The 12909-nt window shown below is 43.8% G+C and overlaps 1 protein-coding gene across 2 annotated transcripts in view; it reads left to right on the top strand.

The window, feature by feature from the left end:
- Nucleotides 1-12909, top strand: part of MTA3 (metastasis associated 1 family member 3) — a 163671-nt gene that overhangs the window by 139007 nt on the left and 11755 nt on the right. For both annotated transcript variants that reach the window (XM_019549403.1, XM_019549404.1), the window contains one exon: nucleotides 5342-5416. In XM_019549403.1, coding sequence (XP_019404948.1) covers nucleotides 5342-5416 — 75 coding nt within the window. The remainder of the gene's footprint in view (nucleotides 1-5341; nucleotides 5417-12909) is intronic.

Here is a 12909-nt window from a genome sequence, read left to right as displayed (position 1 = left end):
TCCTTGAAGTGCTTCCTCTGGTCCCTGTATGTCTTTTGTCCTTGGCTGAGTTGGGAATATAGCAGTTATTTTGGTATACATACATCAGATATGAGCACACAATGCCCTGTCCACCACAACGGATGCTGAATAATCAATGGTTCCATAATATTGGCTTTAGCATTGGCCACGATGCTAGCATCTGTGTAACAATCCTTCCATTTTATGCCAAGGGTCTTCTGGAGGGAGCACTTGTGATGCTGTTCCAGGCTTTTCAGGTGGTCCCTGTAGGTCACCTAAGCTAAACAGCCGTAGAGAAGAGTTGGGTTTATCACAGCCTTGTATAGAGAGCTGTGCAAAGCTTCGGTTGCTGATTCAATTTGGAGTAGATTTGGCCTGATTTAGCAGCTGAATCTCCGAATCCGAATTGAATCAGGAGACTCATTAATCTCTCTGAATTGAATGGAAAGCCTCTGAATTAATTCAGAGAGATTCAATGATTTGGCCAGCTTTATATGTTTTTTCTGTCTACCTTGAGGTACCAGGCATAGCTCATGAATGCTGAGATGGTGGGGTGGATGGAGTGCCCCACAGGAGCATGAGGCCTCCCCCGTGTGCTCCACAGCAGACCCTGAAGTGGACCAGAAGTACTTCCAGTCCACTTCCAGGTCCGCTGTGGAGCACACAGGGAGGCCCCTGCTTCCCCTCGTCTCAGCAACTGGTGCCTCCTGGGTCGGGGGGGGAGGGGACACTCAGTGGTAGACCCAGAAGTGCACTGGAAGTACTTTTGGTCCACTTCTGGGTCCACTGCTGAGTGTGCAGGGGACTCTTCCCGCTCCCCCCCATGTTCCCATGGTATGCTCTATCCATTTCACCATCTAAGCATTGACAAGCTGCACCTGATACCTTGAGGTATGTAGAAAAAACATATAAAGCTGTGTCTATGGCCAAATCGCTGATTCTCTGAATCAGAATTGAATCTTCAGATTCAGCCAAATTGAACCAGGACAGTGATCAGAATCAGCGAATTGAATCACTGTCCCTCAAATCCAGATTGAATACTGCCCACTTCGCACAGCCCTATTGTATAGTAGGAGCTTTGTTCAAGTCTTGATGTCACAATCATTGAGCACACAATGATTCAGTCTTCCAAGGGCAGAGCTGACACATTGGATCCTATAGTGGATCTCCTCATTGATGTTGGCTTTCTTTGAGAGATGGTTGCCAAAGTTTGCGAAGTGTTCAGTGTGTTCCAGGTCCTATCTGTCAGTGAGGATCTTTGCTGAGGGGGAGTGGGGGTTGATTGGCCCTGAGCAGGCTGGTGAAGTACCTTTGTTTTTATGATGTTAAGGGTTAATCTAAAGCACTGGTATGCTTGAGAGAAGCAGTTAATGCCAACAGGCCATTTGTAGGTCCTCCCCAGGATGTGCAATGACAGCACAATCATCGGCAAACTGAAGTTGTGCAGTCGAGGCCGAAGTAACTGGCTTTGGCACAGAGATGGGAGAGATTAAAAAGGTTACCATCCATCCTGTACTTGATGCCGATGCCATGTGATGGACAGTCATGGACAAGCATCTTGATGAGTGCAAGAAAGATGGAAAGCATGTACTGAGCAGTTGGCGGAACACCACCGGGAGTGTCATAGTTTCAGAAGGGACTTAAGCAGATCATCAAGTCCAACCCCCTGCCATGGGCAGGAAAGAATGCTGGAGTCTAACGACCCCAGTGAGGTGTCTACCTAGCCTTCTTTTGAAGACCCCCAGGGTAGGGGCGAGCACCACTTCCCTTGGAAGTTGGTTCCAGCTCCTAGCCGACCTGACTGTGAAGTAGTGACACCTAATATCTAGCCTGAATCTACTCTCAGTCAACTAATGGCCATTATTCCTTGTTACTCCCAGTAGTGCTCAGGGAAACATTGCTTGCTGGTCTCCCTTGGCCAGTTTATAGATGACCACCAGATCCCTTCTCAGCCTTCTTTTGTGGAGGCTGAACAGGTTCAGCTCTCATAGCCTCTCCTCATAGGGCCTGCCCTGCTGAACTCTGATCATGTGAGTGGCCCTCCTCTGGACCCTCTCCATGTTGTCCACATCCCTCCTGAAGTGCGGTGCCCAGTTCTGGATGCAGTACTCCAACTGCGGCCTGACCAATGTCATATAGAGGGGGAGGATCACCTCCTTGATCCTGCCTGTGATGCATCTGTGGATGCATGACAAGGTGTGATTAGCCTTCCTGACTGCGTCCCCACATTGGTGGCCCATGTTCATCTTGGAGTCTATAACGACGCCAAGATCCTTTTCTGCCTCTGTGCTGATGAGAAGGGAGTTCCCCAGCCTGTAGGTATGCTGCTGATTCTTTCTCCCTAGGTGCAGTACCCTGTGCTTGTCGGCATTGAATCCCATCTTATTCTCATCCGCCTACCCCTGTAACCTGTCCAGATCCAATTGCAGCTTGTCCATCCCTTCTAGCATGCCCACTTCTCCCCACATCTTAGTGTCATCCGCGAATTTGAACAAGGTGCTTTTCATGCCTTCTTCCAAGTCGCTGATGAAGATGTTGAACAGCGCAGGACCAAGCCCTGGGGGACCCCACTGTCCACATCCCTCCAGGTCAAAAATGACCCATCCACCACCACTCTCTGGGTGTGGCCCTCCAGCCAATTGGTGGCTCATCTGACTGTGTAGGCATCGACACCACAGTCTCCTAATTTTTTAACGAGAATGGGGTGAGAGAATGTCAAAGGCCTTCCTAAAGTCCAGTAAGTCTACGTCCACTGCAACACCTGCGTCCAAGGATTTTGTGACCCGGTCATAGAAGGCCACCGGGTTGGTCTGACAGGACCTGCCTCTAATGAACCTCTGTTGGTTGCCCCTAAACATACACTTCCCTGAGGGAGCGTACCCTTGCTGCAGCCTGCTTTTGCATTGACAATGGTGCAGTGTTCACGGGGGTGGTGGTGTGTGTGTGTGTGGGGAGAGGGGAGGGGGGTGTTGCTGAAAGGCCTCACAAGACCTTATCTGCCACATTGGAGAAGAATGACTTTTGATTCTCTGAAAAATAGGTTTATAATGGAAATGTTATCAGGACCATTAAATTACGGCAGCACTAGGGAAGACAATATAAAGACGGTTCTTATTTTCACATTTTCCTAACTGAGTTGACGACTCCTTTTCTACCTTGAGCAGCTGATAAAATCACAAATCAGATCTGTATGTCTTCATGTCACTGCTGCCTCACTGTCATTCTTCTCTTTATATGAACCTCATACTTTCATTTACAGATGGTCATTTTAATATCCTGTGACCAGTACTTAATAAAAATTGGTAATGAGAACTAGTAATTCTGTAGCTATGTATAGCTTCTCTGATAGTTAAAGATAGCCACTGAAAAGCATTCATTTTTATTTTATTTCATTTTATTACATGATATGGTTTATGTTTGGGACAAATTCTGGAGTCCTTTTTATTCAGTAGTCAATTGTGTGGGTAGCCATTTGGAACAAAGCATTTTCACATTCAGCATAGCCAGCAAGCTTCTACAGTTGTGATTGAACACTATAGAGAAAAGCTAACTGTCCTGCACTATCCAACTGTCCAGACGACTTGGTCTCTGCATGAGTCCAGTTGCCCATTTGGACATCCTGAATGAGTGTTCAGGCTAGCATTGCCATTTCACATTAAAGAGTTAATAACGTTTTGAGCAATGAACTTTTGAGGGTGGTGTTAAATGGGTATGCCCGGCAGGAAGAGAAGGAGTGTCTATGGAGACACTAAGGTAGGCTTGAAGTGGCAGGTAACTGGGGCCAATGAGTGAGTGTATCCACCCCTCCCACTTGTTCTGTGCCTGCTGTAGAAGGAGCCTTCTGAGGACTCACCATCTGAAGGCTAAAGCAGCACGTACAGTCAGTAGTGCCTTGGGAAGCTGTGGACCCAAGTGTTTGAACAGTGACTCAGTAAGCTTGTTCCACAGACGCCAGGCCATCCTCTGTTCTATGGCCATTGCTTAAGTTGAATTCTCCCAAAATTCAGAAATGTTTCTGTTTACTGGGGAAATGGGAAGCATATTGAAAGGTGGTATAAAGTATTATATATAATTTGTTACAAAATAATGAGTGATTTTATTATGTTGCTATTTGGTATGTCTAAAATATGTTAAGTACAAGTGGCCAGCACTGGAATAACGTAGAACCAAAATGGGCAGTGTGTGTGTGTGAATGTGTGTGTATGTGTTTTTGTTTGATTCAAGTTTAATCTCACAAACACACAAGAGATCAAACTTTACAAGGTGATGTTTGCCGTTAGAATGAAGCAGTGCTCTAATTTGTACCATGCATTACAACCCCTTGTTTGAACTTTTAATAGTTTTTAAAGGAAATTTCATCTTCATGCCATCATTTTAAAATGGCAAAAGATACTGTAGAAAATACATCTAGCATTGTTGAGGCATTGTAACAGCAACCTCACAATTGGAAAGTAGAGAAGATTAATGTATAGCTAATTTTGTCTCCTAATGTGAACTTTACGAAAAATTCCATACATAAAATAGTAACACATTTTCAGATAAATAGGAAAAATTGACAAGATTTTTATATGAGCATAACTAATACTTTCCTTCTAGTAGAGATAATTTGTGTGATGGGCTACAAGATTCTGTAGGAGTTTGAAATGACTGCTGCCTAGTTCATTCTCGTTCTCCTTTTCCCTCTCACACATGTTCACGTCAGCATAATTGCTTTTTCAGTGTACACCGAAATTTACATTTGTGAAAGGTAAAAATCTGATGGAAGATCAGTTGTTCAAGAAATTTTCAGCATCAGGCCTGTATTTGCTGCAAAGGGCAGTGTTTGTCTCTTTCGAGACCATGTTTTCCCTATTATAATTTTGGCATGTGGTCTAGAAATTGGAGTTTATTCCATGACAGCCAGCCTCTGTTACATTAACAGCTGCGTTACTAGTGATGACAATGATGAGACAGCAATGAGTCTGTATTCTGATGGGTGCAATTTCATAAGTTAAGTTCCTGTGAGACCTGCCCTCAATCCTATGAAAATGATTTATTCTAATCACAGTAGTGTTCTCCATGTGACATTGTTTTAGACTGAGAGAGAGAGGAGAGAAGATAGACCATCTATGTTAGCTGTTGTATTGGATTGCCTTTTGATCATAGTGCACCAATGATTTAGTCATACAGCTTAGAAATACCCAATCCTCAACGTTTTAAATTAACACCTTTTATTTGCACTAAATTTAGTATTTTTCTTAACATAGGAGAATGCATGCTTGTTTTTTAATGATGAAGATGTAGGTACTTAAACTAATCTTGAATGCTATGGTTTATTTAATTTATGCCAAATATTTTTCAGCTTCCTTGGAAATCGCTGACTAGCATCATTGAATATTATTACATGTGGAAAACCACTGACAGATACGTTCAGCAGGTAACTTTATTGCTGTATCAGTATGAATAACTTTATGGCTCTATCATAGTTTTAAAACAATGGACTTCTACAAAATTCTACTTAAATTATTTTCTAGACACTTGGATGTGCCTTTAGATTATTGTTTTTAATGTAGAGAAAGGGTGGCTATGTTCTTTTCTGTGTTTTTAGCTCAGTGGTTCTGTACTCTTTACAAGGTACTTTGGTAACTTCCTTGCTATCCAGTCTTTCATATTCTCAGTGATACGCAGCAATTGTGGTACCCTGCCATCTAAATTCTCTGCTGCTTGAGTCCCTATGCAGTAGAAATGTGATAGCGCTTTATTTTATTTTTTTTAAGTCTTGTATACCTACATTAGGATGTTGAAAATAGGGGTATTTTGGTCATAGAACTTAAAATATGTATTTTTAATACTATATACTTTGATTCAGCTATTGCAAAATATTATAAAATATTCTGGTTTTATTTATATTAAGTGTTTATGTCAATAGCATACAGTTAAAATTGGTAATAAAATTGCATGCTGAAGGACAAAAATAGAATTTGTGGGCCTGTGGTGTTATTAGGTAGGTCAGTACATTTCAAAATCCTGTTCCATTGTATCAGAGACATTACTGTTTCTGTTTAGCTTAAATTTGTTTTTTTGGAAGCATTCCTGCATTGTCCATTGTTATTGTGGGAGAGGTATAGGTAGGTGCCGGTCCATGAGGAGTGCTTTTTGGCACTACCATAATACAGACAACAATAATACTATAACTTGCTGTGCTATTTGAGCATGCGTTTTCTGTTCATCATCAGCTCATCATTTTTTCATCTGTTTCTTTATATCACACCTCTTATTTTGGAAAGGTTTTGCAGTTTGGCTATAAATATACCTACAACTAAAAAAGTTTCTTCAGACATACTTCACTGAGTGTATAAGCCAGAGATTTGCTTCGTCAAGTCTCAATTCTCTCTTGACAGCTGGGCAGTAAAAAATCTGGACTGATCAGAAAGATGAAAGTTTAAATAACAGGCTTGTTGCCTGCTGAAATTGATTATAGTTACTAATAAATTTGGGAGCTAAAAGGAGTGCATTCTAGGGTTTCTACCTTTTTTTTCTTTTTGACAACTAATTAACAGTAAAACCTCCATTGAGAAACAACTGCTTATCAGCGTTCTTAGATTGTTTATGAGATTGATTGTCTTTCTGGAAAAATTGGTCTGAAATACTGTTCTAAAATGGTTGGGAAAGATGCAGGGGCACCATCTGTTCTGAAGTTTGGGGTCTGGCTAACATTGTTCCCGCCAAAGATATCTAAGGGTACGCTATCATTAACTATGTGTGTGCGCCTATAAAATCTAAATGCATTTAAAGTACATCTCTAACTCTGAAAAGTGAGTCCATAAAAAATGGCACTGCAGGGGTCTGATTTTATAATCCTTGCAACCATATCCTAGAATTTGATGATGAGCAGTGCTCTTTCAGGATCATCATGATCAATAAGAAAAAAGTTTGTAGGCCAAATGCTTCTCTTTTACACTCATTTGTCTATCTTATGCCTGCTCTCTATCTTCTTAGCATTCAGGACTTGTGGTAGAGGTGATATCTTTTATTAGACCAGTGGTCTCCAACCTTTCTGTGGTGAAAATCACTTTTTGTAAGTGATATTTTCCAAACAGGAGATTTTACCACCTTCACATCTCCTATGAAATATAAACTTTCATGTTTATCCAAGAGAACTTTTACAATCTTTTCTCTAATGCCGATTTGATTTGGAGGAGATTTGGCCTGATTTAGTAACCGAATCTCCAAATTCAAATCTAATTGGAAGACTAGTTAAAAGCTCTGAATCGATACAGAAAAGATTTGGTGATTCAGCCGTAGACTAAACAGGCAGTGGACACAGCTGCCTCCAGCTGGTAAGTCTGTTGGGGAGGAAAAAGGTGTGGGAGAGGGAGGGATTGGGGCTGGGACAAGATGCCTAGCTGGGGTGGGGCGTGATACTCGGAGAGGGAAGTGGGATGGGCAGGGTGCAGGTGTGGCAGCGCTGGGAGCAGGGGCTCTGCCCTGCTGCCACCTGCCCAGCTGGGGGAGGGGAGGCAAAGGGATGCGGGCACCGCTCACTCCAGGTGGAAGGGGGCAGGTGGCAGAAGGACATAGCGCCCGTTCCCAGTGCTGGCACTGCTGCACTCGCATCCCACGTCTCTCTGCACCAGGTGGCAAGCAGCAGCAGGGCAGAGCTCCCATTCCCAGTGCTGCTGCACTCGCATCCTGCATCCTTCTGCACTGGCTGCCAAGCAGCAGCAGGGCAGAGTCCCCTCTCACAGTGCTGATACAGGCACGGCAGTGCATGGAGTGGGGGCTCTGCCCTGCTGCCGATTACGCAGCCAGTTTGGGGTGGGGGGGCGCACGATGCAGGCACAGCTTGTTCTGGGCAGAAGGAGCAAGCGGCAGCAGGGCATAAACCCCACTCGCAGCGCTACCTGCATCAGCCCTGGGAACAGGGGCTCTGGCCTGCTGCCGCTTGTCAGCCAGCACAGGGAGGCACAGGATGCAGGTGCTGCAGCGCTGGGAGCAGGGGCTGTGCCCTGCTGCTGCTTGCCCTTTCTGCCAAGAGACAGCCATGTCTGCATCCTGCCCCCCACCCCCTACGCCAGCTGGGCAAGTGGCAGCAGGGCAGAGCTCCCACTCCAAGCACTGCTGCACCTATATCCCACGCTTCTCCACGCCCCTACCTGAGTAACGCACCCCCCTGCCCCAGCTGAGCAGTGCCCCTACTCAGTCCCTCCCTCCCCCACACCTCTTTCCTTCCCCCTCCTCCAACCCCAACAGACTTACCAGTTGGAGGCAGCTGTGTCAGTTGCTTGTTTAGTCTATGGCCAAATTTCTGAAGCAGTACCGAATCTTTCGGCTCCAATTCAGCTAAATCGAATCGGGACAGTGATTTGAATCTCCGAATTGAATCTCTGTCCTCCAAATTGGCCAAATCCGAATCTGAAGTGAATACTTGCCACTTTGCACAGGCCTACTGGATACCTTCTCTCTTCTTATACATCTCTGCAGCCACCCTGGGGACAGTGAGATTAGAGATGTAACTGAGATCAGAATTTAATCCTGTCATCATGGAGCTGATTCTGCAGTGCATGCAGGGATAAAATTTGATAAAAATACTGTTTTCATCAGAATTAAACAGAGACGACTCATATTTTTTCTGTGAGAAGGTGAAAATCAGTTGGGGGTGGGTAGACTCAAGGGAATGGGAAGTGAAAAGTTACGCCTTCAGTTTTAGATTGCTGGTTCTAATCTAAAAGCTTTACCACCTAATTACTGCCTCTTTGCTGGTGTGACTTAGCTGAATCATTTCAAAGGAAAGGTCTCCACATGGCAGTTGCAGCTAATTGCTTACTAATTACTCTTGCTGTCAACTGAAGACAGTGATTTAATGCGCATGGAGATTCACATGCCACCTCAGCTTTAGAGCCTGGGCCCTCTAAGTCCAGGCAAAAGTGAAATTGTTTCAGTATAGTTAGCAAATCTTGGCATATCAATTCAGTAGATAAATCCTGAATTTCAGTTATCACCATTGTCAGCCTGGCACTTTTCACGTGCGCTTCATGAAAAGAATATTTGGGGAATGAAGGAGGCCAGGTGACTCACTTGCTGGCTTTCCAAAGGTGTGGGTTTTTTTTCAGTTATCTTTTTCTCCCAGTAAGGTACTCCATGTTTCATGTCCCTGGGCTCTTTGCTTGCATGTGGGGAAGTATTTTTGTCTGAGATACCCAAGGACGCGTTTAGTTTTCCAAGTTGCTGGGTGAGCATTTGAGCCCGCATTACTTGTTAAGTTTCCAGAAGGAATTCCTACGACATTTGAAAAGGATTTTTTTTTTTTGCTGCCATCAACAGCTGACAGAAAGTTTATGATGGTCAACCCTGACAAACATATAATCTTAACTATGCTTTTTAACTATGATGATTTTAAATTTTACCAATTTTTGCACAAGAAGTTTGTATAGAATTGGCACTTGAGACATTTATTAGAGCTTTTTTATTTTTCCTTCTTGCACTATGGAGTTATTACATTGCTGCCTTGAAAAATAAAGGCTTTTCATAGTGTCTTTTTCATATAGCTCTGAAACATCTTCTCTGACCTTCCTACTACTCAGGGGATTTTATAATGTATGTTTTGCAGTAGCACTGTAAGACTTCTGCTGCAACATCTGCCCAGAGATATGATGCCAGTATGAGTAGGAGTAACCACCTTAGATTTAATCTAGATAGTTTAGGTAACAATAGCTGAACAGATGGAGCAGCATGGATTTCAGTATTGGCTAGTGGCTTAAGTATGTCCCAACCTCTTTGTTGGGCTGCAGTCACACTTCCAAGTGAATGTAGACAAATAAGGTAGGCCTGTGCTATAGCAGCATGTTGTCCAGGCTGAAATGATCCAAAGCACATCCTGCACACGGAGAAAAACACCAGGGAAGCTAATTTAGGTGCGTCTCTGCAGCTGTTCTTGGGACCTCAGTCTGCAGCATACTTAAGAATGGTCCTTGGGGCATCCATAAAGCAGACTTACTCATAGATTTCTATGTTTGAGGCATGTGAATGGGCAGGATAGTCTCAGTAATGTAGTGACTTTAAACACACTCACGCTTTCTCAGTGCACAGTGCCAGGATGACGTGTCTCATTGAAGGATCTGACACTATTCCCGCAGTCTTAATTTTAAGTGAGGCTGGTTCTAAATTTATAGGTCTTTGGGCCTAAGCAGGTTCTTCTCCAAGGTATGATTTAGAAGTGGAAAATGTTGGAACAGGTCCCTCCTATATAAGGGTCTACTTAACTCTCAGTGAGACGAAACAATTTCCATGTTTTGGTCATGGCTTGAAGAGGTGATTTCCTGGTGGCCCCTCCCATCACTGCTGATCGGCAGCGAGGCATATACCATATAATTTAATAACAAATTCTGCAGAAAGTAAATCATCCCTAGGTCACCACAGTGCCACTAGGTGGCAGCATACTTAACAGTGTTGTAGTAGTGCTGAGTTTAAAAATCCTAAACCCCTGTGTGTATTTAGCTTTTTTTGAATTCTTTTCACTCATCCTTAGACTTCAGCATTGCATTTAACTTCTTTAAAAAATCGCACCAAAACATTTTCAGTTCACTGATTGGCGCCTTCACTTAGTGTACCTCAGTAGCAGACAATAATTCTCAATCATGTGATCTATGGTTGCAGTGATTGTCACAATTTCTTTGTATTGCAGTAAGCGTGGGAATATTCTAAAACAGCGTATTAGATAAGTAATACACTGTGGGGGTGGTTAGGTTGATACTGCAGGAAATCGCAGCCAGTGCAATATTTCCTAGTGATTGCAGACAATGCTATTTTCCACAAAAACCACAAATTAAGTAGACTCCTACTGATACCGAATGCTGTCTCTATCTCTTGGTTGCCTCCCCTTCACTTTCTGTCTTAAAGGAAAGACCTGTTTACTCATCAGCATAGCAAGAACAAACCTGGTGACAGGGAAACCTGAATTCTGGGAGCAAGTTAATTTTAACACAATGAGGTGCTTGTCATTTTCATTGCCCCACACAAATATGGAGCCATGACTCAGTTGAAAGTATTCAACCGATATAAAATTTTACTTTTGGCCAGTTTTCAACATTTCTTTCATTAGTAGTGTCTGCTCTCCAAGTGGTGCAGCCTCTTGCCACAGGCCTCAGTTATGTTGTCCAGTCAGCCTGACTCAACTTCCTTCCTTTCATGCTTGTTGCAGGTATCATCTGTGCATCTCTTCAGCTTCATAAGCACTATTCTCCAAATTGCTTAAGTTGCCAGTCTAGTTTTTTGGCTGCTAGTTTATCTCCAGCCTTTTCTCATCAGATTTTTACTGCCTGGCTTCACAGAGCAGTATAGGGAACCACGAGGGTAATCTAATTAACTTCCCATTGTAAAGTAAACTGGCAAGTAAACCGTCAGCTTACAGGCTGGCCCTCCTGGGATGAGCAGATAAGCTTAAAAAAAAAGTCAAGTGCAGCAAATTCTGTAATCTATCAGGACAATGCAGATTTTACAGCAACAGCTGCTGGGCCCCAGACTGAGAAAAATGAGGCATTTGGTACCCAAACACCACCATTAGGCCAGTACTCCTTGTGCCAAGGTATGACTGCTCAAGTATTTGATAAACGGTTTGACCTAATCCAGCCCCAGTTCAGTCTTTTCCCATCATAGAATCTTAAGGAAGGAGGTCTGGAAGAGACCTCCAGAGGTCATCTAGTCCAACCCTGCAACTAAGGTAGGATCATTCCTATTCAAATTATTCTATACAAATCCTTTGTGTAACCCAGTGGTTCTCAACCTTTTTGTACCAGGACCCATTCGTAAACATCAGTGACCAGTCCCAATCCAGTAAAAAGTTTTAGAAAAGAACTCCCTAGCCCTGTAGGCACCCCTCACTCCCAACCCACTGCCCCTCAACCCCAGATCCCAGCCCCCCATTGTGTGGGGCAGGGTATGGGGGTGTGTAGGCCATGGGGGCCCCCAAGTAACCCCTTGCAGGCTGAAACTCTGCCAGCCTACAAGGGAAAAGCCACCATTTCCTATGTTTTTCTTTAAAAAAGCATCCATTTTTAAAGTTTGTTTGTGACCCTTTTGTATATTCCTGTGACCCACTTTCGGGTCATGACCCATAGGTTGAGAAATGCTGGTCTAACCCATTAGCAAAACTGCACAGTCAACCTTGACACAGCCACAAGATATAACACAGGTAACACAAGACATCTGCCACAGGTAAAGCAGGGGGACAGCAGCCAGTATCCTGCTGCTGCACAGGTTGTATAAAAACAAAATAAAATAAAAAAACCTTGAGAGATCTGAGGAAGGCAACCCCCTCCCATAGTTCATATCAGTCTTATCATGGGGTAAAATACCCTTCTGATGCCATATATGGCAATTGGTCTGATCCTGAGCAGAAGACTCTCTAGCCAGGAACCTCCAGGTTGTATCCTTCCCTCCCCCCACTCAGTCCCCAGCTTTAAAAAAAACCCTAGACACATATAGCGGGGGGGGGGGGGGGGGGGGGGTGTGGAATTTCCCTCCCAGCCCCATGTGGCAACCAACAAAGCCCAGAAGCATGGGAAATACCCTTAATATAGACATAGTTGCACTTGCATTGTCCCTGACCAATACCCATCTAACCTGACTACCTCCAGAGATTGAGATTCCCCAACTTCCATAGGCAGTGTGTTTCTCTGTTCTGACAGTGAAGAAGTTTTTCCAGTCTAAAACTACTTTGCTGCAATCCATTGGTCCATGTCTTACTCTGGAGCAAAAGAGAAAAGGTGTTTTCCCTGTTCTTTATGGCAGCTCTTTAGGTATTTGAAGACTGCTGGCATTTCTCCTTTTAAGTGCCTTTTCTGCAAGCGGAACATGCCTAGCTTCTTCAACCTGTCCTCATATGACTTGCCTTTTAAGTCTTTTCTAGTTTTTGTTGCCTACCTCCGGACC

The sequence above is a fragment of the Crocodylus porosus genome, unplaced genomic scaffold, assembly GCF_001723895.1.
Source record: "Crocodylus porosus isolate Cpor-Errol unplaced genomic scaffold, CroPor_comp1, whole genome shotgun sequence".
Classification (NCBI taxonomy): domain Eukaryota; kingdom Metazoa; phylum Chordata; order Crocodylia; family Crocodylidae; genus Crocodylus; species Crocodylus porosus.
Note: the sequence above shows the minus strand (reverse complement) of the source record. Positions and strands in the feature narration are given on the sequence as shown.